Source organism: Crinia signifera, chromosome 4 (genome assembly GCF_055691185.1).
Source record: "Crinia signifera chromosome 4, ASM5569118v1, whole genome shotgun sequence".
Taxonomy (NCBI): domain Eukaryota; kingdom Metazoa; phylum Chordata; class Amphibia; order Anura; family Myobatrachidae; genus Crinia; species Crinia signifera.
In genome coordinates, this window is record NC_139220.1 from 238,887,150 (window position 1) to 238,913,691 (window position 26,542).

Here is a 26,542-nt window from a genome sequence, read left to right on the forward strand (position 1 = left end):
GGCCCCATTGTGAATGGCACCCACGATTGACGCCAACCCGAAGCGTGGCGAGCGTAGCCAGCCTGCAAGGGACGGCGGTACGCGTCCTCCGACCTTTTCATACCCCTACTATCCACGTCGGCGTGGAGTTGAGAATATAAAGTGTGGCGAGCGCAGCAAGCCACCGAGTCCGAAGCGTGGCAAACGCAGCGAGCCCTGCAAGGGGACGCGCATTACTTCACAGGTATACGCATCCCCTCGCGGGGCTCGCTGCGCTCGCCACGCTGCGGGCTCGCCACACTTTATATTCTCAACTCCACGCCGACGTGGATAGTAGGGGTATGAAAAGGTCGGAGGACGCGTACCGCTGCCCCACGCGGGCTCGCTGCGCTCGCCACGCTTCGGGTTGGCGTCAATCGTGGGGTGCCGCTCACAATGGGGGGCATTCATTTATAGGCATGACGGGGGCATATACAATGAGAAATGGACCATATTGGCCCATTTGCCATTGTTAGCTATGTAAAATGTGCTTAATCGCGTCCATCGCATCTTGTGCCATTATAATGGCACAAGACCAACGCGATGAACGCGATTACAATGTTAAAAATAATTTAACATTGAACCCTATGGCAAAATTGGGTCCATCGCGTCGCGTGCCATGTTAATGCACGCAACCGACGCGATCAACGCGATTTTGCCTTTGCCGTCAAAATGGACCTGATTTCAAAGGAAATCGGGTCCATCGCGTTAATCGTGTACCTTATATAAAGGTGCCCACAGACGCTACAATTGTACTGTGCTATGCGTTTTTGTCTGTACAATGGTTCTATACAATTTTTCTTCCAGCTTGCGATGCAATGTGCACTTGGATGCATGCGATGTGATTGTATGAACCCATGTTTGTAATGTTAAATTTCAGATGTAGTCTAAAAAGTACATGCAGCACATACTTTTTTAGACATACAATATCGGGCTCCCGGGAACGCGCATCGCATCGCACAAGCCCATAAACACCATCCAATAATTGTACATAAGATGCAATTTGTGCTTAAAAAGTACAAAACGCATTCGATAATTGATGCGTCTGTGGGCACCTTAAAGGTGCCCACAGACGCATCAATTATCGAATGCGTTTTGTACTTTTTAAGCACAAATTGCATCTTATGTACAATTATTGGATGGTGTTTATGGGCTTGTGCGATGCGATGCGCGTTCCCGGGAGCCCGATATTGTATGTCTAAAAAAGTACGTGCTGCATGTACTTTTTAGACTACATCTGAAATTTAACATTACAAACATGGGTTCATTTAGTTAAGGTACACGATTACTCCCGATTGTGGCCGTGCTAGGAAACAAGTATTTTATTAAAAACTCTTCAAGTCTTCTCTTCAACCTTTAACCACGTGACTTCTCCTTAGCCCGGCGCGACCCCGCCCAGCTGCATCCTGACTCCGAGCCCCCGCCCCCGCTTGATGGCGTCACCTGACAGCAGCCAATAAGCGGCTGCCACACTCCGGCTTGGCCCTACCTCGGCTACTTCCGGCAGTTGGCGGTCTGTCTCTCCCCGGCTTCCCCTTCCCTCCAGACCTAGTCTTGGTTCGGCCGCGCTGCTGCTGAGAGCTTGGAGCTGCTCTTCCCCCGGCACAGACATGACGCGAGTATCCGTGAGCGGCCTCCTCCTACTGGCCTTCGCTGCCGTCTCCACTGTATCGGCCTCCGATGTCCTGGACCTCACAGACGACGACTTTGAAAGCGTAGTGCCGCAGCACCAGCTCATTCTCGTAGAGTTCTACGCTCCCTGGTGAGTAGCGCTCGGTTTCTTCACAGGAATGTGGTCGCTGGTCCCGGGAATGGCCTCCAGTGCACGTCAGCGTGGGAGGCTGCTCGCTGTGGTGCCTGGCGATTCCTCCTGCACCGTCGCATCTCGTGGTGCCCTGTTCTGCTGTCTGCACTAGCTCTGAGGTTCCCTATAGCGCAGATGTAGAGTTATTTTGCTGCCAGCTACACACGTGGTACGTACTGCAGATAGATTAGATGTGTATATACCTGCAGTACGTATCTCTGTGGTACCTATCATGCTGCAGCCATGTACACTTGCCTAGTCCTCTATCTCTGCAGCAGCCATGTATGCCTGTGGTACACTCCGATGTGCTGCAGCACGAACCATAACAAATGAGTCTCAGCTCCTGGCGTTTCCTGCTGCTGCAATTTTTTGTTTCCTATGGGATATAGCTGTATGGGGTGTCAGGTGTGATGCATGGTGGCAAATGTGTTACCCACTTGGTCAGTGCTAGGTGTGTAGGGTGCACACTGACTGAACTGCATTTGGTAAAGCAATAATGCTACTGTTGGAGTTGTATTTGTACTGATGCAATCATCATGCATTACCCCAAATCACTTGTCTGGTATTTGCTTTCTCTTGGCACACCTGATTGTAATCTCACCAAATGCTGCTCACCCTGTGTTGGAGGCACAAATATAGAAGAATGAGTTTATCTCCTATGAATGAGTTCAGATAACCTGGACATCTATTTCTAGTCTACTAGGTGTAAGTATAGTTTGGGAGTGTGTAATCTTCTAATGATATGGACTTTTGTATATAGACTTGTATAACATGTACAGAACTTTTTTTTTTTTTTTACAATGACTTCATGTGTCTTATATACTTTGTACAAATCACTCTTCCGGTTACCGGTCCTCTAATTACTATATTGGGGATCACTACTAAACAGCATTTACTGTATTTTATTGGATTGTTTCATTTTAGTGTACAGTTGCTTTGCACAGTGCTGCTCATTGTGTAGTGCCAGGCCCTCCTTCCCCATGCAACATGCACTGAACTACTCTTCCCGTCTTCCCCAGCTCTGCTGTGATTTGGTGAAGGCCATGGGTGTGTCCTTGATGTGGTGTCTGCTTCTCATTTGCTGTCAGGAACTTGGTGTCCTCATTCTATTGGCTCTGATTACCAAATGAGGAATCATCCTTTCTTGTATCAAGGATTTCCTCCTTCCACGCTCTCGTTTTGCATCCTTAAGAGCAATTCTGTTGCACAGTGGTTACATTTCTTCTGTTTTGTAAAGTCAACCCCCCCTAATAAACCTGTTTCTTGCATAATGTGTTATTTCATTGCAATTCTGTGGCAAGGCATGATGGGACTTGTAGTTTCACAACAGCTAGAGGGCCATAGTTTAGACAAGAATATAAGTATTAAAGCTTTTTTCCTTGGCATGCTTTATCTGTAGATGCTATGGGTGAGATTTAATAGGATGAGAGATTCAGAAAGTGAGAAATCTCCAGTTTTTTTAAAGCGGCAATCATTTACACTGCAAAATAAGTTTGATTTTGCAGTGTAAATGATTGCCGCTTTAAAAAAACTGGAGATTTCTCACAAAATCTCTCATTTTCTGAATCTCTCATCCTATGAAATCTCACCCATTGTCTGTGTATCTGCTATTTGTATGCCTTCAGAGGAATGCAAGTGTTTTTTTGGTGTTAATAGCCCTTCTCTGAAACTAATGCAGGTGTGGCCACTGTAAGAAGCTTGCACCAGAGTATGAGGAGGCTGCCACAAAACTGAAGGGAACAGCCCCACTGGCTAAGGTATGATCTGTACCCGCTCATTAATTATTCTAGGCTTTTAATGTGGTTTGTTGGAAAGTATTCTCTCAATGCAGTTAATCTGGGTACACGCCTAAAGATTCAATCTGTCTGGTGGGACCAGAAATTTTAAGGCCCCCATACACTATGCTATTTTGGGACGATTTCATCTGATTTCAGGTGAAATTGGCCCAAAATCGCAGGTGTGATATCTGATCCGATGTGCGGTCCCGTGCGCATCGGACCGGATCAGGGAGGTCGGACAGTCAGTACATACGATCACGTCCGACCTCCATGTATGCATATGCCTGCCCACCTGACCGGCATATGCATGCAGACACCGGGGGAGCAGTGGGGCGGGCAGCGTGTCCCTGAGTGCTAAGCTGGCTGCGCCGGGGAGTGCTGACCTGGCCGGGCGGTGATGATCATAGATATCAGCAGAGCTGCGGGACGCGCAGTGGCGGGTATTAGATTTTAAAATACCTGTCAAATGACTGGCCGTTCTCTGATTGGCTGGCTGCCCCACTGCTCCCCCTGACCCTCACCGCCCGCCCCCTGCGCCCCGACGTGATAAATCGCAAGAGATTTATCACATGTCAAGTTTGGCTCATCAAGTGCCAAATTGTGTGTGAGCCTCCCGGGCGGCTCACAGGAGAATTGGGTCCAACTTGTCCTAAGGACAAGTCGGCCTAATGTATGGGGGCCTTTAAGGTTTCCATGCATCAGAAAGACCTTGCACCCAATCATACAATCTCAATGGATTGTGTGCACACAATCATACAATTCTGGCCCCGGGAGATTGTAGGATTGGTCATCTGATCTGACATGCTGCACATCAGATCAGTTGAGATTGGGAGCAGATTGCATGTGCTTAAAAGCACATGCAATTTGTCTTTAGATGGCTCATACAATCAGAGTCAGACTAGCAGAGAAGAGAGGTGCAGCTTCCGGGCAGCCCGTGGCAGTGAAGATGCTGGGAGCCACAGAAGTATCCTAGTGGCAGACGGGCGGGAGGCTGAAGAGAGCGGTAAACGTCCTTTTGCACAATTCTGTCACTACACTGAAAACAGTTTTCAGAGGATTGCTTCATTAGAGCGATTTAATAATGGAATAGCGCAGCAGATTGGTAGTTGCTGGCAGCCTGTAAATTAAATAAATAAAAAATGGATTTTTTTGGTACTGCTATCCTATTGATCCTTGTAGGCCAGCCCCCTATTTAAATGAAGCTTCAAGCATACAATCATACAGCAGATGGATTGTATGTCAGATTGTGAGTACATTGTGTGTCCAAAAAATGTCCAATCATGATTGTAGAGGCCCCCATACACTATGCGATTTTGGGCCGATTCCATGCGATTTCGGCACTTGGGCCGTGAAATAGTCCCAAAATCGCATGCGTGTGACATTTGATCCGATGCGCGGTCCCGTGCGCATCGGACCGGATCAGGAGGTCGGATGTTCAGCATGTACGATCACGTCCGACCTCCTGCGGGGGGCAGGCAGCAGCGGCTCTGAAATGAGTGCTCGGCGGAGGGGTGCCGGTGACAGTGGTGCAGGCGGCGGTTATCATTGTGCTGTCACTGTGCAGCGGGCTGGCAGCAGCGTCTCTGGGTGCAGCGGGGGATGCTGGTGACAGTGGGGCGGGCGGCGGTGATGATCCTCATGCTGTTACTCAGCGGGTGGGCAGCAGCGGCTATTACTAGTGTTCCCACTAGGCTGTTTTAGCGGTGCCCTGCCCTGGCTGTGTGCACTGGGAATCGCCTTAGACGGCGATTCCCGGCGCTTCCCCGGCAGCACGGTAACTTCGGCGGTGACGGCCCCGCCTCCTTTAGTGACGGCGCCGGCTGGACACGCCCCTTTTCACAACGTCGCGGCCCAGGTACGCCCCTTTTCGTGACGTCGCTGCCCGGGACCGCCCACAATTGTGACGTCGGCGGGCCCGGTCTGCCCCCCTCGCGCTGCGGCGCCCTGCCTGCCCTCATTTCTAGAGGGAACACTATATTACTACTTTAAAATAACATGTCAAATGACTATCCGGCTTCTGATTGGCTGAGATAGAGCACTCTCAGCCAATCAGTAGCTCCTTCCCAGCGACCGCTGATTGGCTGAGAGCACTCTCAGAAGCCAGGTAGTCATTTGACGTTATTTTAAAGATGAAATATCCGCTGCTGAGTGACTGCATGAGGATTATCGCTGCCGCCCGCGGCACCCAGAGACACTGCTGCCCGCCCCCACTGCTCACCAGCACCGCCAGTTAGCTTATACTGGGGAATGCAAATGTGCCTGAGGAAATAAAATGTCGTCTCTGTAATGTTTGTCTTGATGCATGTGAACAGTGAAACATCCTTCTCCCACCCCCCCCCCCCACCCCCCCTTTTTTTTTTTTTTTTTTTTTTTTTTTTTTTTTTTTTTTTTTTAGGTCATGTTAACTGTCTCTTGTGTTCTGACTTTTAAAATATTAACAAGACTGTGTTGCCCTTAGGTCGATTGTACAGCAAATTCCAAAATCTGCAACAAATATGGGGTTAGTGGGTACCCTACTCTTAAAATCTTCAGGAATGGTGAAGAGTCTGGAGCTTATGATGGGCCCAGGAGTGCTGGTAAGACTATTAATCTAAGTACTGTACTAATACAGATTTATCTCCGTTTATATGTTGTATATGAAGCATAAATGTTTAGTACATACTGTTCCAAAATTGTCTTGTAAGCCTGACATCTGTGACCAGTTAGTCCCAGTGCTAATGATTATGTTTGAATTGTTATATTATCTTGTGTCCCCATGAGGTCATACTCTTCCCACTATACTCCATATGAGGGTACTCTAAAGGTAGACCTGCCAAGGCCACTGACTGACTTGCACCAATAGGATTAACCTAATCAATGTCTGTGCTAGTAAAGAAAAGTGCCTAATAGGTTACTTATATGTTGGGCGCCCACTAAGCTATTTGCTTAGTTTTCCGCGTCGCCAAACTATATAAAACCAACTCCATGCCGACATGGATAGTGGGGGTATGAGCATACTAACAATAGTAGGGTATGAATTCCCGAATGGGTCAAAATCCCGACATTCAAAATCCGATAGGGTCAAAATCCCGACATAGAATGTACAGGTCAAACAGTCGACATGACTTTCGGTCGTCAGGTGCGAGGTCGACATTGTTTTTTTCACTGTTTTTTTTTCACTGTTTTTTTGACCCGAATGTCGACACATCAACATGGACACAGTTGCAAGTCAACCGTATCACTCACTTTGCTTCGGGCACACTATTTTATTCTCCCACCACGCCGTAGTGGATGGTAGGGCATGAAATACCGCCTGTCGGTTCAAAAAACAGTGAAAAAACCCATGTCGACCGAATGTCATGTAGACTGTTTCACCTGTACATTTTAAATGTCGGGATTTTGACTGCATACCTGCCCAACTAACATATAAGTACCCTTAAGTGTTACAGCCCATACACATTCAGCAATTTTGAGCTGAAAGCAGCCCAGTTTTGCTGTCTGAGCTGCATTGTGCTCAAAAGCCGCCCAATGTGTATGGCCTGGCGGTGAGTGCTATTGTTGGTATTGCCATCAGATGAGTGATGGGGTGGATCGCTATGTCTTTCTATGGAAAGCCATCCACCCCTGAGAAGATCTTAGATTGGTGAAAATCGCTCAGTGTATGCAATTTTCCCTATAATCGCTGGGCAAAAAAATGGCAATTGTCCTTATCATACCCGCATTAAAGAAAGCCGTATCTGTAGGGATTGTTTTCTGCTGTCTTACAGGACATAGCTTAGATCAGTCATGCACAGAATTTAGGAATTGTAGTACTTTGAACTGAAAGGTTGACTTGTTGCCTTTATTCACTTGTGTTTTCTTGGTGGTATAAAAGCATAATTGTGTTGGGCGCTCACTGCTCTACATAACTGGTCACATTTTATATGGACACCTAGGTTTCTGCAAAATTGTGATGCCATGCATTTTATATACCCCAATAATGCATTGAAGAGTGTATGAGCTAGTGTTTCATGGCAAGCTCTCTGGTTGTTGCTTTAGGAAGGCATTGTAGCCCATGTATTCGGTACCTCTATTATAGCAGTGCCCTGCTGTAATTGTCCACATGGTAACATTACACTCTGAATCGCATTGCACTCTGAATCACATGGTGTGTATTTCTGGGAATGCAATGCTGTATTGTGTATAAACTAGTCTAATGTGACCTGTGATTTAATCCTCTTCAAATTTGTTTGCGACTGTCATTACTACTTCACTGTAGACCAGTGATGGCTAACCTTGACACTGTTGAACTACACATCCCAATATGCCCTGCATCAGTGTTAGCATGGCCAAATAGTAAAACTGTAGCAGGGTGTGCTGGGATGTGTAATTCAACAGCTGGAGTGTTAAGGTTAGCCATCACTGCTGTAGACTGTAATAGGCTATACTCAATTTGGCTGGTTGATGGAATTGCACTTATTTTCAGGAATTGATATACCCCGTACTTGTCCTACATAGCCTTGAACTGTAACTGTTGTGTTCTTGTGTTGCCTACTTATCATATTCTGTAACTGGGCGCTGCAGATTCCTTGTAGTGTTGGATAAAGGTAAACTGCTTAGTTTCTGTATTCATGCATAGCAACAGAATATCTAGCAAGTAGCGTTGACAGAAAGGAAGACTAACCATGTCATGTAATGTGTTGCCGAATAATCGATGGAGTATTTGTGTCTGGTCCTTCCCTTAGATGGAATTGTCAGTACTCTTAAGAAACAAGCTGGACCTGCGTCTGTGGATCTCCGTTCTGTAGGGGAGTTTGACAAATTCATAGCCAGTGACGATGCCTCTGTTGTTGGTGAGTGGGAAATTTTGCACGGAGATCTTACCTTCTAAGATTTCTTATACTTATAAAGTTTCCACATAAAGTATACATGCTTGTGAATCAGTCCATGATTTTTGTGTACAGGCTTCTTTCGTGATCTGTATGGTACAACTCATTCTGAGTTTCTGAAGGCTGCCAACACCTTGAGGGAGAAGTATCGGTTTGCTCACACTGATGAATCTGAGCTGGTGGACAAATATGATAACAATGGGGAGTAAGTACATGGCTTCCCTAACCTCTAGACATGGCAGAATTAACTTGGGCTGCATTACATAGGCTTGGTGGGAATCTGGGTGTAAGAACTAATGGTTTCTGTGTTTTAGGGGTATTGTCTTGTTCCGTCCACCTCGCCTGGCAAACAAATTTGAAGATGGCTCTGTTACATTCCCTGCTGATGAGAAAATCACATCTCACAAAATTAAGACGTTTATCCAGGATAACATGTGAGTAATGCGTCAAGTATTTGTTTGACCTTATGTGGAGGTGCAGTTCTGATTCTTAGGCCAAGACTGTCTATATTGTAATGGCCTTTTGTGTGCGGGTGCCGGACAGCTCCCCGACAGTCTGGATTCCGACAGTCAATACTCCGACGTTGGAATCCCGACTGCTCCCTTGTGGGGGTCCGCGACCCCCATAGAGGGAGAATAAAATAGGTGGCGAGCCCGCAAGGGGCTTCATTGCACTCCCCCCGCTGTGCAGTCAGGATTCCAACGTCTGAGTAATGACTGTCGGAATTCCGACTGTTGGGCAATTATACCACACCCATGTGTGCATTGCTACAATTTGGGTAATGATCTTCAATGGGAATTTTTTTTTTTTTTATTTATATAACAAATGTGAGTGGTGCTGGCATTTGTAGCAGATATTTTGTGCATCTCAGATGTTGGCACACAAAGGGTTAGTCGCATATTTTATTAACACTTATATAGTGCACTCGTACTGCAGCGCTTTCCAGAAAATATTTGAACACTAACAGCAGTCCCTGCCCCAATGGAGCTTACAATCTATCTGGTAGATTTATGAAGCAGCGCTGTGGGGCATATGCGTTATCCCCGCACGCTAAAGCAGGGGATAACGCTTCACTTCATTTATGACACCCGCGATGCGGGTGTGTAACGCTCGGCGCTATGGGGGAGGAGGGGTAACGTATATACTTTAGGGGGAAGTGGGCGCCTGCCTCATACCTTATTTATCAACAGCCTTTGTGGCCACGCGCTGCTGCTTTCAGCTCTTGTACATAGCGCCGTATTTTTCTGGCGCTGTGTAGTAGTTTAAACGGAGTTTTTTTTTTTTTGTTCATTAAAAAAACTTTATTGGTCCTCTGCCCGGCTGACAGAGGTTTCTCTCCCCGGCGCCTGCTGGTCCCCGCCGTGCGACGGATGTATCTGCGCATGCGCCAGGTACACATCGCCTGACAAGGTAACCGGCGCATGCGCAGTACTCGGGAGAGGGGGGAGCACACAAACGTTATGGGAGGAAGCGTATCCCCGGCAGGAGGGGATAGCGCACTCCCATAACGTACAGTCGAGCATTAATAGATTAGGGTGATAGACAGGTTCTCTTCACCACGATAAAGTGGTGAAGCGAACCTGCGCCCTTAAGGAACCTTAAGGCAATATTAATAAATCTACCCCTAAATTCCCTACCACACATGTACACACATTCTAAGGTAATTTATCAGAAAAAAAAAAAAAAAAAAAATTTGAATATGGGAGGTAACTGGAGGAGACCCATGCAAGTATTGGGAGACCATACAAACTCTGTGCAGTTAGGGCCATAATAGGAATCAAACCCATGACCTCAGCACTGTGAGGCAGTAATGCTAACCATTACACCATCCGTGCTGCAGTTATGCAGTATGTTTGTAATCCACCAAATCCCAATAGGATTAATTTAAAATCTGTTGTGGCTGGAAATCTAGACTTTATATCGCTATGCTTAATTTGTAGAAGAAAAAAAAGTAAAGTAATAAGTAATTTGGTTGTATAAAGGGATTCAGTATGAAATCCCGGCGGTCGGGATCCCGGCGTTCAAAATCCCGACCGCCGAAATCCCAACAAGGGGGGGACGTGGATCGCCCCCCCCCCCTTGCGGGCTCGCTGCGCTCGCCACGCAGCGGGCCCGGTGCCTCGCTACACTCGGCACGCTAATTTATTCTCCCTCCAGGGGTGTCGTGGACACCCACGGAGGGAGAAAGTGTCGGGATTTCGGCGTCGGGATTCTGAACGCCGGGATCCCGACCGCCGGGATTTTAACTGCATCCCGTATAAAGTAAACCTTGTAATGCAGTTATTGAACTTGCGATTAAACCTAGTTTACTCCCATGATTTCTAAGGTCATTACCTGGATCTTGAAATCTCTAATTTCTGCATCATGGTTTCGGGAAGTGTCTTTAGTTTAGGCAAGACCACGTAATATACACTGAATTTTGTATTTTGAAAGTATTCCAAAGCCTGCCTTCTGAAAGGCCCAGTTAGTGTAGCGCTCACCATTGTGGTGAGTTATAGATTACTGGACTGTTACTGTGAGGCACCATGTTGAGTATGCTAGCAGAATTGCCTCTTAGACTTCCCTGCCTCATGTTCTGCTTTGGGTAATTTTTTTTTTTAATATCAAGCGTACAAGGCAAACTGATTAACGTATGCATCAGTTGCCTGTTCTTGCTTATCTAATCAATGCACAAACTTATGGTTATAATGCTGCTTACCTTAAATATTGACAACTACGCCCAACCTCTGTTTAAATTCTTGGAGCCCTGGAACTATTTGGAAATGCTGTTTCTGACGCTCCTGTTGCACCGCTATCTATTCTAATCAGCACTCTGATTCATGTGCATGACAAATGTGGAGGGTTTGCTAAGGGTTTAGCTGCATGCCTTTGGGAGATGTATGATGAGGTATAAAAATGTCCCATATGTGATAAAAGCGAAACTATAACACTCATAGGTTTTAACCCCTTCCTGACAGAGCCAGTTTTTGCGTTCCTGACAGAGCCCTTTTTTTCAAATCTGACATGTCTCACTTAAGTGGGGATAACTTTTTTTTGCTTTTACTTATCCCAGTGGTTTTGAGATTGTTTTTTCGTGACACATTGTACTTCAAATTAGTGGTAAATTTGGGTCGATACAGTCTGTGTTTTTTTGTGAAAAATACCAAAATATCGTGAAAAAATGGAAAATTTAGCGATTTGCAAAATGTTAAATTTTCTGCTTGTGAGACAAATAATCTTACCACTCAAAATAGTGAATAACTAACATAGACCATATGTCTACTTTATGTTGACATCATTATTTCAACTTCCTTTTAATTTTTTGGGACACTAGGAGGCTTACAATATGAATAGCAAATTCTCAAATTTTCAAGAAAATTTCAAACACTGATTTTTTTAGGGACCAGTTCAGTTCTGATGTGACTTTGAGGGACTTGTATGTGAGACACCCCCATAAATGATGCCATTTCAAAAACTGCACCCCTCACAGTATTCAAAACAGCATTTTGGAAGTTTGTTAACCCTTTAGGTGTTTCACAGGAATTAAAACAAAGTGTAGGTGAAATTTCAAAATTTCTTTTTTTTTGCAGATTTGCAATTTTAATACATTTTTATAAGGAACACAGTACATTTTACTAGAGAAATGTGACTAAAAATTGATTCCCCCAATTCTTTTGTTTTCATAAATATCCTATATGTGGCCCTAGTGTGCACGGTGACCAAACCACAGGCTTCATAATAGAAGGAGCACCTACTTGATTTTGGAGCCTCCTTTTTATGAGATTATTTTTTAGGCACCATGTAGGTTTCAAGGCACCATAAGATGCTAAAAGTTAGGAACCCCCCCACAAGTGACCCCATTTTGCAAACTACACCCCTCAGGGAATTCATCTAGGGGTATAGTGTACATTTCAAACCCCCAGGGGTTTCACCAATTGTGGTACAACTGGGCAGTGAAAATGAAAAATTATTTTTTTTACACAAAAATGCAGTTCTGGCTCCAAATTTGTCATTTTCAGAAGGTATGAAGGAGACAAAGCACCCCAAAATCTGTGCCCCAATTTCTCCCGAGTACGGCAATGCCTCACATGTGACCAAAAAATACCAGTTGGGTGCATGGCAGGACTCAGAAGGGAAGGAGTGATTTTTGGATTTTGCAGCTCAGATTCTGGTGGAATTTTGGTGGGTGCTATGTCGCATTAGCAAGACCCCCCAAGCACCAATACAGTGGAACCCCCCCACAAGTCACCCCATTTTGCAAACTACACCCCTCAGGGAATTCATCTAGGGGTATAGTGTACATTTCAAACCCCCAGGGGTTTCACCAATTTTGATACAAGATGGCAGTGGAAATGAAAAATTACATTTTTTTACACAAAAATGCAGTTCTGGCTCAAAATTTTTCATTTTCAGAAGGTATGAAGGAGAAAAAGCACCCCAAAATCTGTGCCCCAATTTCTCCCGAGTACGGCAATGCCTCACATGTGACCAAAAAATACCAGTTGGGTGCATGGCAGGACTCAGAAGGGAAGGAGTGATTTTTGGATTTTGCAGCACAGATTCTGGTGGAATGAATGGTGGGTGCTATGTTGCACCAATACAGTGGAACCCCCCCACAAGTCACCCCATTTTGCAAAGTACACCCCTCAGGGAATTCATCTAGGGGTATAGTGTACATTTCAAACCCCCAGGGGTTTCACCAATTTTGATACAAGTGGGCAGTGAAAATGAAAAATTACATTTTTTACACAAAAATGCAGTTCTGGCTCGAAATTTTTCATTTCCAGAAGGTATGAAGGAGAAAAAGCACCCCAAAATCTGTGCCCCAATTTCTCCCGAGTACGGCAATGCCTCACATGTGACCAAAAAATACCAGTTGGGTGCATGGCAGGACTCAGAACGGAAGGAGTGATTTTTGGATTTTGCAGCTCAGATTCTGGTGGAATTTTGGTGGGTGCTATGTCGCATTAGCAAGACCCCCCAAGCACCAATACAGTGGAACCCCCCCACAAGTCACCCCATTTTGCAAACTACACCCCTCAGGGAATTCATCTAGGGGTATAGTGTACATTTCAAACCCCCAGGGGTTTCACCAATTTTGATACAAGTGGGCAGTGAAAATGAAAAATTACATTTTTTTACACAAAAATGCAGTTCTGGCTCGAAATTTTTCATTTTCAGAAGGTATGAAGGAGAAAAAGCACCCCAAAATCTGTGCCCCAATTTCTCCCGAGTACGGCAATGCCTCACATGTGACCAAAAAATACCAGTTGGGTGCATGGCAGGACTCAGAAGGGAAGGAGTGATTTTTGGATTTTGCAGCTCAGATTCTGGTGGAATTTTGGTGGGTGCTATGTCGCATTAGCAAGACCCCCCAAGCACCAATACAGTGGAACCCCCCCACAAGTCACCCCATTTTGCAAACTACACCCCTCAGGGAATTCATCTAGGGGTATAGTGTACATTTCAAACCCCCAGGGGTTTCACCAATTTTGATACAAGTGGGCAGTGAAAATGAAAAATTACATTTTTTTACACAAAAATGCAGTTCTGGCTCAAAATTTTTCATTTTCAGAAGGAATGAAGGAGACAAAGCACCCCAAAATCTGTGCCCCAATTTCTCCCGAGTACGGCAATGCCTCATGTGTGACCAAAAAGTGGCAGGACTCAGAAGGGAAGGAGTGATATTTGGATTTTGCAGCACAAATTCTGGTGGAATGATGGTGGGTGCTATGTCGCATTAGCAAGACCCCCAAAGCACCAATACAGTGGAACCCCCCCACAAGTGACCCCATTTTGCAAACTACACCCCTCAGGGAATTCATCTAGGGGTATAGTGTACATTTCAAACCCCCAGGGGTTTCACCAATTTTGATACAAGTGGGCAGTGAACATGAAAAATTACATTTTTTTTACACAAAAATGCAGTTCTGGCTCAAAATTTTTCATTTTCACAAGGAATGAAGGAGACAAAGCACCCCAAAATCTGTGCCCCAATTTCTCCCGAGTACGGCAATGCCTCACATGTGACCAAAAAATACCAGTTGGGTGCATGGCAGGACTCAGAAGGGAAGGAGTGATTTTTGGCTTTTGCGGCTCAGATTCTGGTGGAATGAATGGTGGGTGCTATGTGGCATTAGCAAGACCCCCGAAGCACGGTGAAATTATGAACCTAATATTCCATAGATGTGTGGTATATTTTAAAACACTCCTTTATACATAGGCCGGGTTTGTCGGGGCAAGTGTCACACTGGAAAATAGTTTGCTTTCTTATTCCCTTTTTATAGCAAACTTTGCACCTTTTTTGTGTCCTGCCCTTTTTTCCAGTGGAGGGGATTTCATCAGGAAAATGCTGCCCTGGTACAATACGGGGGCCAGTACTAGAAGTACTGGGGCCCTCTGCCTGCTGGTTCCCAAATATTAGGCCCTTTATGACTTCCTCTTGAAAGTGCATAAATGTCCCCCTCTGGCCGGTAGAACGGAATAGCACGTAAGCGTTATACAGTGCCATCTGGATGATATACACGGCCACCTTCTTGTACCAGATTTTTGTTTTCCGCAGGGCACTGTACGGCTTCAGTACCTGATCTGAAAGATCCACTCCGCCCATGTACCTATTGTAATCCAGGATACAATTAGGTTTTGAGGTGTGGGTACTGGTACCTCGTACAGGGACGGAGGTGGTACTGTCTCCGTGAATTGTTGTCAGTATAAGGACATCCCTCTTGTCCTTATATTTGACCAACAACATATTTTCGTTGCATATTCCCCTGCTTTCACCCCTTCTCATTACTTGGGCAATGTGCGTTTTTGGGAGGCCTCTTTGGTTCTTGCGCACAGTACCGCAAGCTGCTGTACCTCTTGAACCAAGGGCCTTAAACAGGGGGATGCTGGTGTAAAAGTTATCCACATAGAGGTGATAACCTTTATCCAGGAAGGGGTGCACTAAATCCCAGACAATTTTCCCACTAACACCTACGAGGGAGGGGGGGCATTCTGGCGGTTCAATTCTTGAATCCTTCCCTTCATAAACCCTAAACCTGTGAGTGTACCCTGAGGTGCTTTCACACAGTTTATACATTTTTATGCCATACCTTGCCCTCTTACTGGGAAGGTACTGGCGGAATTTAACCCTTCCTTTAAAATGTATAAGGGACTCGTCGATACAAATAAATTTTTCAGGGATGTACACCTCTTCAAATTTGGCACTGAAATGATCAATGACCGGCCTGACTTTGAATAGCCGGTCAAAGGTGGGATCATCTCTGGGTGGGCACTGTGCATTATCGGTGTAATGTATAAATTTAAGAATTGTCTCAAATCGAGCCCGGGGCATGGCCATACGGTAAAATGGAGTACTGTACAGAACATCTGTACTCCAATATTGCCTAATTTCTGGCTTTTTTACTATGCCCATATGAAACACCAGACCCCAAAACGTCATCATCTCTACTGCATCTACAGGGGTCCACCTAGCAAATGATGACGTGGGGTTTTGAGCAATAAACTGCTGGGCATATAAATTAGTTTGGTCCACCATTAAATTTATAAAATCATCAGAGAAAAATAATTTGAAAAAGTCAATTTCTCTGAGACCTGTGGAATCAAATTGGATTCCTGGCATGGCCAAAAACTCAGGAACCTGGGGCTCAAAATTGTCTGGTGGTGGGGTCCATACGAGATCAATTGTTGGGGGGGGGGGTCTCAGCTGCTCTACGGGGGCGTCTTTGAGGGGGTCCCTCATCACCAGAGGAGGAAGAGGAGCTTAAGGCGAATCCTTCAAATTCCCCGCTTGCATCACTGGCTGTGTCAGAGTCAGAAGCAAGCATGGCATATGCCTCCTCCGCTGAATACATTCTCCTGGATGACTGGGAGGACATTTGGGAGGACATTTGGGAGGACATTTGGGATGCCATTTTTATTTTTGTGTTACTGGTAGTGAAATGTTTCAACACGTGTATAGTGTAGGGGGGGGTACAAACTTTATTTCAATCCGGGGGGTATGTAGTGTGTAGTGTGTATGTGGTGCAGAAAAAAAAAAAATACTTTATACCAATAAAAAAAAAAAAAAATGAAGGGGTTAAAAATAAAAAATTTAAGGGGTTAAAAAAAAAAAAAGGTCCTGCGCCAAAAATTGAGCACAGATGTTGGTCAGTAACGTCTGTCACTGAACAGCGCTCAAAGGCAACAGGAATTTGATCAAAAAAAAAAAATATAGATCAACCCTGTGCCGAAAAAGATGATCAGTGATGTACGTCACTGATCAGCGCACAGCGGCCACAGGACACCCACAAAATCACAGTGTGTGTAAAAAAAAAATTAAAAAAAGACCCCACAGCACTCACAAAAAAAAAAAAAGGTGATCAGTGATGCGACACTGATTACCAGTGAGGTGCAGCAGGTGCACAACCTTTGGTGCAACTGACAGGTATATATAAAAAAAAAAAAACCTCTGTACCCCCAAAAAAGTTGCTGATCACCTCAGATATAGTGATCAGCACAAAAGGCGGGGGCAGCAGACACAAAATTTAGCACTCTCTATCACTCTGTCACTATCTCTCTCTATCTCTCTATCTCTCACTATCTATCACTCTATGACACTGCAGCAGCAGCACTGACAGGTATATCTATATATAAAAAAAAACCTGCGCCCCCAAAAAGTTGCTGATCAGTTAATTTATACTGATCAGCACAAAAGGAGGGGGCAGCAGTCAGTTATATCAAAAATATATAGCACAATCTGTCACTATTTCTCTCTATCTCTCTCTCTCTATCTCTCTCTATCTCTCTATAACTATCACACTGCAGCAGCACAAAATATAGCACTCTGTCACTAGGCCTCTCTATCTATCTCTCTCTCTCTCTCTATCTCTCTCTATCTATAACTATATCACACTGCAGCAGCACAAAATATAGCACTCTCTGACACTATCTCTCTATCTCTCTCTCTCTATCTCTCTCTATCTCTCTATAACTATCACACTGCAGCAGCACAAAATATAGCACTCTGTCACTAGGCCTCTCTATCTATCTCTCTCTCTCTCTCTCTCTCTCTATCTCTCTCTATCTCTCTCTATCTCTCTCTATCTCTCTATCTATCTCTCTATCTATCTCTCTATCTATCTCTCTATCTAGCTAGTACACTGCAGCAGCACAATTTCACAGGAAGGCACAAGTAGCAACAGGATCCAGGAAGCAGTGATGAAGCAGCGATCAGGTAAGTATGGAGCAAGTATGGAGCAAGGTTCTGGTCAGAATGGCGGCAGGGGGGTACGGTGACCGCACTGCACGCTATTCCAGACCGGAATGGCGTCTGCAGTGCAGTCACCGTTAGTTTAAATCCCCCTCCTTGGCTGTGATTGGTCCGTCGGTCCGACGAACCAATCACGGCCTTTGGGGGCGGGCGGGGTGAGGTGGGGTGACACCAGTGTCACCCTTACACCCCGCGGTGATTGGTGCTGTACTTTACAGCACCAATCACCTCTGATCCCGTGTCACCGGCGAACGTTATTCGCCGGTGACACAGGAAAACGCTGTAATTGGCTGTTCACACTGAACAGCCAATCACAGCGATCGCCGACGGGGGGGCGGCATCGCAGCCCCCCCTGGGCATGCACGGACATGTCTGCTGTCAGGGACAGCAGACATGTTGAAACTGTCACCGCGTCTATAGACGCGGTGACAGTTTAAATCCATGACGTACATTTACGCCATGTGTCGGGAAGTGCTTCCCGACCATGACGTAAATGTACGTCAAATGTCGGGAAGGGGTTAAGAAATAAGACTGGCTCTTTATTCTGGGTCATTATCACGTAGAGCAGGGCTGGGCAACACCGGCCCTCCAGATGTTGATGAACTTCACATCCCAGCATGCCTTGCATCAGTTTCAGCATGGCCACATAGCAAAACTAATGCAAAGCATCCTGGGATGTGTAGTTCATCAACATCTGGAGGGCCGGTGTTGCCCAGCCCTGACGTAGAGGTTTACTTTTCAAAACTGAACTTGGCTTGTCTCATATTTGACACTTACGTTTTTGATGCAGAGTTTCTGTATAACCCTTTTTTCCTTTTCACTCCCTGAACAATAAGGGGGGTATTCCATGCAGGATCACGGCTGTCTATCTCTCCTGACCAGACGTGATCCTAGCCGGTTTGCATTTTGAACGACAGGCGAGATTCAGTGTCCCGCCTACCGATCGCCGCAATAACTGACATGGATTGTCGATCTGCGGCTGGGATCGCAACAAACCTCGGCTGTTATTGGCAGAACGGGCCCAACCACTTCTAAAGTTGGACTCGTTCTGCCGTGATCCCTCTTCAATGCTGTCTGTAAAGACAGCATTGATTAGTGACCCGCCGCTATTTCCCCCGTCAGGAATAGCGGCGGCACATTGAATACCCCTAAGACTTTGATATCTCATCCAATGCTTGCGGTTGGGTTTTTCTTTTTTTCAACCTCAAAAAGGTACTTGTGTTTTTGCAGGGCGCCCACTAAGCTTTTTTTCTTAGTGGGCTATTCTGCGTAGTGAAATCACATCACATGCAATTTTGCGGTGCTATGCGATGCGATTTTCCTAACTAACATAAGTACCGTTAATTTTTAGTGCGCATGGCATTTGCAGTGCGATGCGATTTTTCATTGTATGAGCACCCATGCGATGAGATGTGATGGTACTTCGGTACTTGTGCAATATCTGGGCACCCGTTTTTTTTTTTCATTGCATTGCATGCAATATAGTGGCATACAATTCATGCGATGTGATTTTTCATTGTAAAGACCAAATTTTTAATTGTATGTGATTTCATACCCCCACTATCCAACTACGCATGGAGTTTATTTTATATAGTGTGGCGAGCCACCGAAGCGTGGCGAGCCCCGAGAGGGGACGCAGAATACATGTAAAGTAATCCGCGGGGCTCTCCACGCTTCGGGCTTGCTGCGCTTGCCACACTATATAAAATCAACTCCATACGTAGTTGGATAGTGGGGGTGTGAAATCACCCATGGGTGACTATACAATTAAAAATCTGGTCTTTACAATGAAAGATTGGGCGCCCAGATAATATAAGAAGCACCCATGCACACCCCCACTATCCACGTCAACCCGAAGCATGGCGCGGTTACGCGTACTACTGACCTTTTCATACCCCCGCTATGCACGTAGGCGTGGAGTTGATTGAGCCACGAGTCCCGCGGATTACTTTACATGTATTCCGCGTCTCCTCACGTGGCTCGCTGCGCTCATCACACTTTATAAAATCAACTACATGCTGACATGGATAGTGGGGGTATGAAAAGGTCATGAGGACAAGTAACCGCGGGGCTTGCCACGCTTCGGAGTGACGTGGATAGTGGGGGTGCGCATGGGTGCTTTTTAATGAAGTACCATCACATCTAATAGCATGGATGCTTATACAATGAAAAATCTCACCGCAAATGGCATGCGATGCGGGCAGGGGTGCACTAAAAATTAATGGTACTTGTGTTAGTTGGGCGCCCACTATAGTTAGTACGCTCATACCCCCACTATCCATGTCGGCATGGAGTTGATTTTATATAGTGTGGCGAGCGGACGCAGAAAACAAAGCAAATAGCTTAGTGGGCACCCAACTAATATATAAGTACCAAATTAACTAAGGGAAATTGCATCGCAAAATTGCATGCGATTTTTCCTATGGTGCCGTATGTAAAAAATTACGTTCTTGGTTTTTCAATCCCATGTAGAACATGCACTTAGCTCACTGGTCCCTGAAACACACCATTCTAAAATTGCAAGGCGGGGATGTGCTAGCTGGCTTGGGTACTACTCTGCTACCTCATAGAACTGAACATTTAAAATAGAGCACTTAAAGTAATTACTAGTGCTTTGCATATTCACTTCAAGCCATAGGGACTAATAAAAAATTGCTACAGTACCTAAATTTTAACTAGTATCTGGATGCAGTATGGGGCCTTAGCTTGCCACCAAGCAGTTTAAGATACTCACTTGGGACTAACCCCTATTCTGCTGTTTTTTGGGAGAGAAGCAAAGCAACGACAAAGGTAAATCAGATGCTTGGTTGCACAGGGTGAGGAATCGGCAGCAGAAAGAGTAATGCCAATATTTGTCACTGGTATGGCCTTCTCTAGAATACTGTACCCATTCCAGGAAGGCATGTCTCCAGAAGGATATACATACACTAAAGCAGGGGTGGGCAATTATTTCAGCTGGGGGGCCACTTAATACGCACTACAGAAATAGGGGTTGTCATCACTCAAAAAGGGGTGTGTACTTAAATATATTGTATCACCCCATATAACTCTTTTACACAATAGTAGTGCCCTTATACTTACATATGCCGCACAGATTGAGCCAAAAATCACATTATGCCACACAGAATGAGTGAAATTTCACACTGAAGTAGTAAAAATTCACATTATTCCATGTCCCTCCTGTTTGCCAACACCAGCCCCCCCCCCCCAAGTGATTCCCCACACCTGCCCTCATTAGTAATGCCACATGCCTCCCCCCTTTAGATATTCCAAACACCTTTGCACCAGCCTTTAAAAAAAAAAAGGCGATTATTAGTGACTCACCCATTTGCGGCGTTAGGGACATGTGGGGGGCAGGCGGCTCGACGCTGCTGTGTGTGGCAGCTTTGTGTGGCGTAGTCCTGTGGCCTTTAGTGCATGCTACACAGGACTACGCTGCACCTGCACACACCCGCCATCGAACACACAGCAGTGGGCCAGTCAGGAGCTGTTCACGGCCCGCATGTGGCCTGCCTATTGCCCACCCCTGCACTAGAGTGCACAAAGCTCAACTAACACATACAAATGGGACGTTCAGGTGATTGTTTGTGGAAGCTGTTTGAAATCCTTTATTTAAATGAGAATTTATTTAACCTTTTTGATTTTGTTCTTTCCTTCCCCTGTAGATTTGGCCTATGCCCTCACTTGACAGAAGACAACAGAGAATTGATCCAAGGAAAAGATCTGCTTGTAGCCTATTTTGATGTGGATTATGAGAAGAATCCCAAGGGTTCAAACTACTGGAGGAATAGGTAGACTGCATTTCCCCTTATCTGTGGTGTGTAAGGCACAAGTATCAAGTACCCAGCTATTTATCACTAGAATAAGCAGATACTGCTTCCATATTCTGGTGTATAAACATTGCTCTGAAGTGCTTGTTTCTCCTTCGGGAGACATCAGGGGCCACAGCGTTACAGTGGGTAGTAAGGAGATGGGAGAGCACCAGCACCCTAGAGGTTAAACTTGAACTGCCTCCCAGGCAGCCGGGCTCCTCCCCTCCTCTACCCCGCCTCCAGGCCAGGAAGCTCAGTTTTTTCGGGTGCTGGCAGGAGCCAGATGCACCTAATAGAGGGGCTGCAATTTAGCAGCCTAACTTGATTTTTATATTTTATTTTTCATTTTTCTTTTACACTGACTTGTGTCAGTGACAGAGCAGCAGCACTGGGGGTCTGCACAGACACCTGCGCTGCTGCTCCATCACCCGGGTCCGGAGCTGCATCGCCACTCGAGGGTGGGGACCTGCAGCGGCCCCCGGGCACTGGGGAGCCACAGCCGCCACCGGACGCCGGGGACCTGACAAAGGTAACGCGCTCCCCGCTGGGAGCGCGCGCGATTGCGCTTGCTGGGCATTGCGGCTGCAGCAGTTCGGCGGGGGGGACCGCCGACTGCGCTGACAAGCGGACGGCTGGTTCGCCACCCGCTCCCGCTGGACCACCAGGGAAACGGTTTGTGGGCAGCGGCGCCAGGTATGCGGGGCCGCCCGGTAGCGCCGGACCCCTGCCATTTTTACCTGCGCCGCATGTGGACACCTCCCTGGGGGCCATTTGTCAGCAGGGGGAGAAGGCTCCCCCCACATCAGCCTCTCCACCCGGGGACAGTAGGCAGGGAACTGTGTTTAACACACAGAGAGTTCCCGCCACTGAGATCCCTTCCTGCCTGCCTGCGACATGTGAGGAGGGACACGGAGGAGCTCATAGCCACCCGGAGTTCCACTCCTTCACTGCCAGGTCATTTGGGCATGTCCCCCCTGTACCCCTCCTTCGGGAAACTGTACAGTACTGTGCTCTGAAAGGAGCCTTGTGCCATTAATTGCATTGCCCTTGTATGCTGCATTGTTTGTTAACAGTTTAGCTGCCTGTCAGTTTAATCTGTGTTACACTGTACTATAGGGCATGTATTGCTGGTTAGGTCATGCTGACTTAACATGTGTGGAGGGACACAGAGAGCTTATCAAGCCAGTCTGGGGTTCCACTCCTTCACTGCCTGGGCTCCCCTGTAATAATCTCCTCCAGGAGTCAGGTTACAGAGCAGACAGAGTTCAATCTCTGGGCACAGCAGAGCCAAGTGCAACATTGTATCCTGTGAATTAACACCATCACTGCCTGTCGGAAGCATAAAGGACAGAGCGGATGGTGTAATGGTTAGCATTGCTGCATCACAGTGCAGAGGTCATGGGTTCGATTCCCAACATGACCCAAACTCTGCAGTTATCTGCCTGTCAGATACAAGCTGGCTGTCAGATGCAGACTGCGTTGTCTGTACCATATAGACTGCCAGTATATCCACTGCACCTGTGTATATATAACTGCACTGTATGTCTATATCACTGCTTTGTATGTCTATTACAAGCTGGCTCAGATGCATACTGCATTGTCTGTACCGTATAGACTGCCGGTCTATATCACGGCAGCTGTCTATTGTATGTATATCACTGCACTGTCTATATCACTGCATTGTATGTATATCACAGGCTGGCTGTGCACTGTGTAACACTATCACTGCCTGTCAGAAAGGCTGCCTGCCAATGATTGCTATATGTGCCTAGTACTAGCTTACTGCGTACTGTGGGGGCAGCACAGCTCGGGTCGTGGGTTCAATTCCCACTATGACCCTAACTGTGCAGAGTTTGTACGTTCTCTCCGTGTTTTAGTGAGGTTACTCCGTGTACTCCGGTTTCTTCTCACAATGCAAAATTTAAAACAGAAGTATGCTGTGTTAGCCGTACAAATGGGCCAAATGTCTACGCCACCGCAAGGTATACGTAGTACCAGCTTACGGTGTATGGCTTGAACACTATCTCTGTTGGTCAGAGAATACTGTGTTAGCGGTACCATATAGGCTACCCGCCTATTCTATGGCATTGTATGCCTTCTATACTTGTAGTACATTGTCTTACCTGTGCTTTAGCAGCCGGTTCACAGTGCTATAATACTGCAACGTCTTCCAGGAGTACCAGTCCCAGTGACTCTGGGGCTCCGGCGCGGATGTCTTGTACATCCTGTAATGTTGGCCTATGCACCCATTACTAGTACAGTACGGCTTATACGCAGGCTGCTACAATGCCTGGGCGATGCCCACAGGTACAGCCTCCTCTAGAAAACAGGAGCCTGCTTGGGCCACGTTCTTTACTCCGTTGCCGGTGCAGCTAGTAGCAGTAGCAGCCTCATCCCTTGGCTGAGTGCTTATCTGCCTCCAGACAAGGTCCCCAGAAATGCCGTCCCCATCCTTGGCGGGTGTAGCTCCCCGCACAGTGGAAGCGCTCTGTACCTGCAGGTAGACGCAGATACCCCCGTCATCCAGACTCCTCCGTCAGCAGACAGAGAGGAGGACACCTGGGATTAGCATTGTCTAGAGGGGACCGTCGACGACGGTATGGAAGATGGGGGGCCTGTGATAAGGTGAATCCCCCCCACCTCGTCTTGAGGTGCCGACCTTGGTCTCAGCTGTCAAATAGGTCCTTACCTTAAACGACCCCGCTGAGCCGCCTACACCTTTGGGTGTCTCCCTAGGTGTTTTCTGGGTTTATTCCGTAAATCTGTGAACTCGACTAAGGTCATCAGTTGGGAGATTCCTAACAGGAAGTTTAGCTTGCCATCGGCGGTTTCCCTTCCTTTTACCCCCTTCCACAGGAGGACATAGTCCCCTGGGAGACTGTCCCTAAAGTGGACGCACTCCTGCCCCAGGCATCTGCTTGGGTGGCTAAGGCCTTAGTTGCGTGAGCATTTTCTCTCACAGCGGACGCTGCATAAGGGGTGTCGGAGGAAACCCTGCTGCCTTCTATTGAGTATCAGGTGACACTTTACCTGGGGGTGACGGCTCTGGAAATTACACCAATCGCCTCCAGAGGGTCACCCTCGGCCATAGCTGCACACACATACCAGTGTCTGTGCTCTTGGAAGGCCTGAACTCAAAGTCCCTTTTGAGGGTTCCTTTTTATTTGGGCCAGTGCCAAATATGGGGGCCGGTTTAGATACCATTCGGCAGAGGATATCCCTTCTGGGGGATTGCCATCTGGCTCTACAGTCCAGGATCAGACATCTCTTGTCCCCCTGGCAGGTGTCTGTGCATGCCTGCGTGGGGTCCCTGGGGTTGGTGGATCGGCCTTCGAATTGGCAGAATAGGCTCAGTTCCATACCAACCCTCTACAATACTGTCCAAGGAGCAGCACGGATAGTGTAGTGGTTAACATTACTGCTTCACTGCGCTGAGGTCATGGGTTCGATTCCCACCATGGCCCTAACTGTGCGGAGTTTGTATATTCTCCCCAGACTTGCATGGGTTTACTCCTGGTACTCCGGTTTCCTCCCACAATATCCATGCCCAGAAGTTCGCCTGGTCTCCAGCAGGGCCCCCCTTTCCTGGGGGCTTCTGGACGGGACCTCGCTACTGGAGCCATGCATGCTAGCCTCCCGTGTTTGGGGGGTGGTCACTTCTCAAAGGTCGTTCCAGGGTCTCTGGACCACTCTAGTGGCCCAGCCCTCCATCATCGTCCTCGAACTAAAGACAATCTTCCGGGCAGTCCGCTTGGCGGAACCCTAACTTAGGGGTTGGCCGGTGCAAGTCCAGTCGGACATTGCGACAAGGGTGGCATATGTTAACCACCAGGGTGGCACTAGTTGTCAGCCCACTATGACCGAAGCATCCGGCATCTTTCAGAGATGATCCCTGCTTTTTCAGAAATTTTTATCCTGGTAGTCCAGAATTGGGTGGCGGTCTTCCTCGGCCGTCAGACCTGTGATGCCGACGAATTGACCCTCCTTAGAGTGATGTTTCAGATGCTGGTACAACGGTGGGGCCCAACCGAGGTGGCCTTGACAGCCTCTCGCCATACCCTCAAACCAACACTGTGCGGGTCCTGGTCTTGCGACCCGGAGGGGGGGGCTTGCCTGGTAGACGCCCTGTCCGCTCCGTGGCCGTCCACACTGATGGCGCCTTTCCACCACTTTCCTCCTTTTGCGAATGTCTCGCAAGCTGAAGCCGGAGGGCGGCACGTTGATTCTGGTTGCTCCACCTTGGCCCAGACGGATCTAGTTTTCGGATCTGCAGTCAGTAGCCCCTCCTATTCGCTTACCCCTGGACACAGGCATGCTCTCATGGTCCGCCTCTCTCTTTCGGCTTTGAGGCACTTGGCTTTGACGGGGTGGCTGTTGAGACCTCCCGGGTAAGACCCAGCGGGTTTCACTCCACCATGCTCAGGGCGAGGAAACCTCCCTAGATGGGGTGTACCATCGCATATGGAGGGCTTACTTTTCCTGCTGCGAACCCTACGCTTCAGATTCCGGGACTTACTACCTGGCTAGGGTTCTGTCCTACTTGCAGAAGGGTCTGGAGGCTGGGTTGCGTTGATCATCTTTAAAGGTTCGGATTTCAGCCTTGCACATCTTGTTCTGTCGACGGGTGGCCCTGTCGACGGATGTCTGTACATTCCTGCAGGATGTCTTGCATATCCAGCCTCCCTTAGTTACCCCAGTTGCCCCCTGGGATCTCTCTAATCCTGACTTCTTCAGGGCCCACCTTTTGTGCCCTTGCGGTCGGTGGACCTGTGTTGACTCGCCTGAAAGATTGTTTCCTTGTTGGCGATAGCTTTGGCCAGGGGAGTCTCTGACCTGTCAGCTCTGTCCTGTAAGTTCTTGGTTATAACCGGGCGGTTTTTCCTACCGTCCCTTCTCAACTACCTTAAGTGGTGTCCGGCTTTCAGGTCAACCAGGACATTATTGTTCCGGCATTTAGACAGTCTGTTGTTACTACGGCTTGGTCCTCCTTGGACGTTGTCGGGCCGGGGCGTATTTATGTGCTATGTGCACCGTTCTAGGCTGTTGCACTA

General features: G+C 47.1%; 1 protein-coding gene across 1 annotated transcript in view; it reads left to right on the forward strand.

Annotated features, from left to right (window-relative positions):
* The first annotated feature begins 1,505 nt into the window (after window positions 1–1,505).
* PDIA3 (protein disulfide isomerase family A member 3) overlaps window positions 1,506–26,542 on the forward strand; it is a 34,920-nt gene continuing 9,883 nt past the window's right edge. Inside the window, exons 1-7 of the mRNA XM_083184093.1 lie at window positions 1,506–1,780; window positions 3,501–3,579; window positions 6,059–6,176; window positions 8,304–8,411; window positions 8,523–8,652; window positions 8,762–8,881; window positions 21,345–21,470. Coding sequence (XP_083040219.1) covers window positions 1,629–1,780; window positions 3,501–3,579; window positions 6,059–6,176; window positions 8,304–8,411; window positions 8,523–8,652; window positions 8,762–8,881; window positions 21,345–21,470 — 833 coding nt within the window. The 5' untranslated portion in view covers window positions 1,506–1,628. The remainder of the gene's footprint in view (window positions 1,781–3,500; window positions 3,580–6,058; window positions 6,177–8,303; window positions 8,412–8,522; window positions 8,653–8,761; window positions 8,882–21,344; window positions 21,471–26,542) is intronic.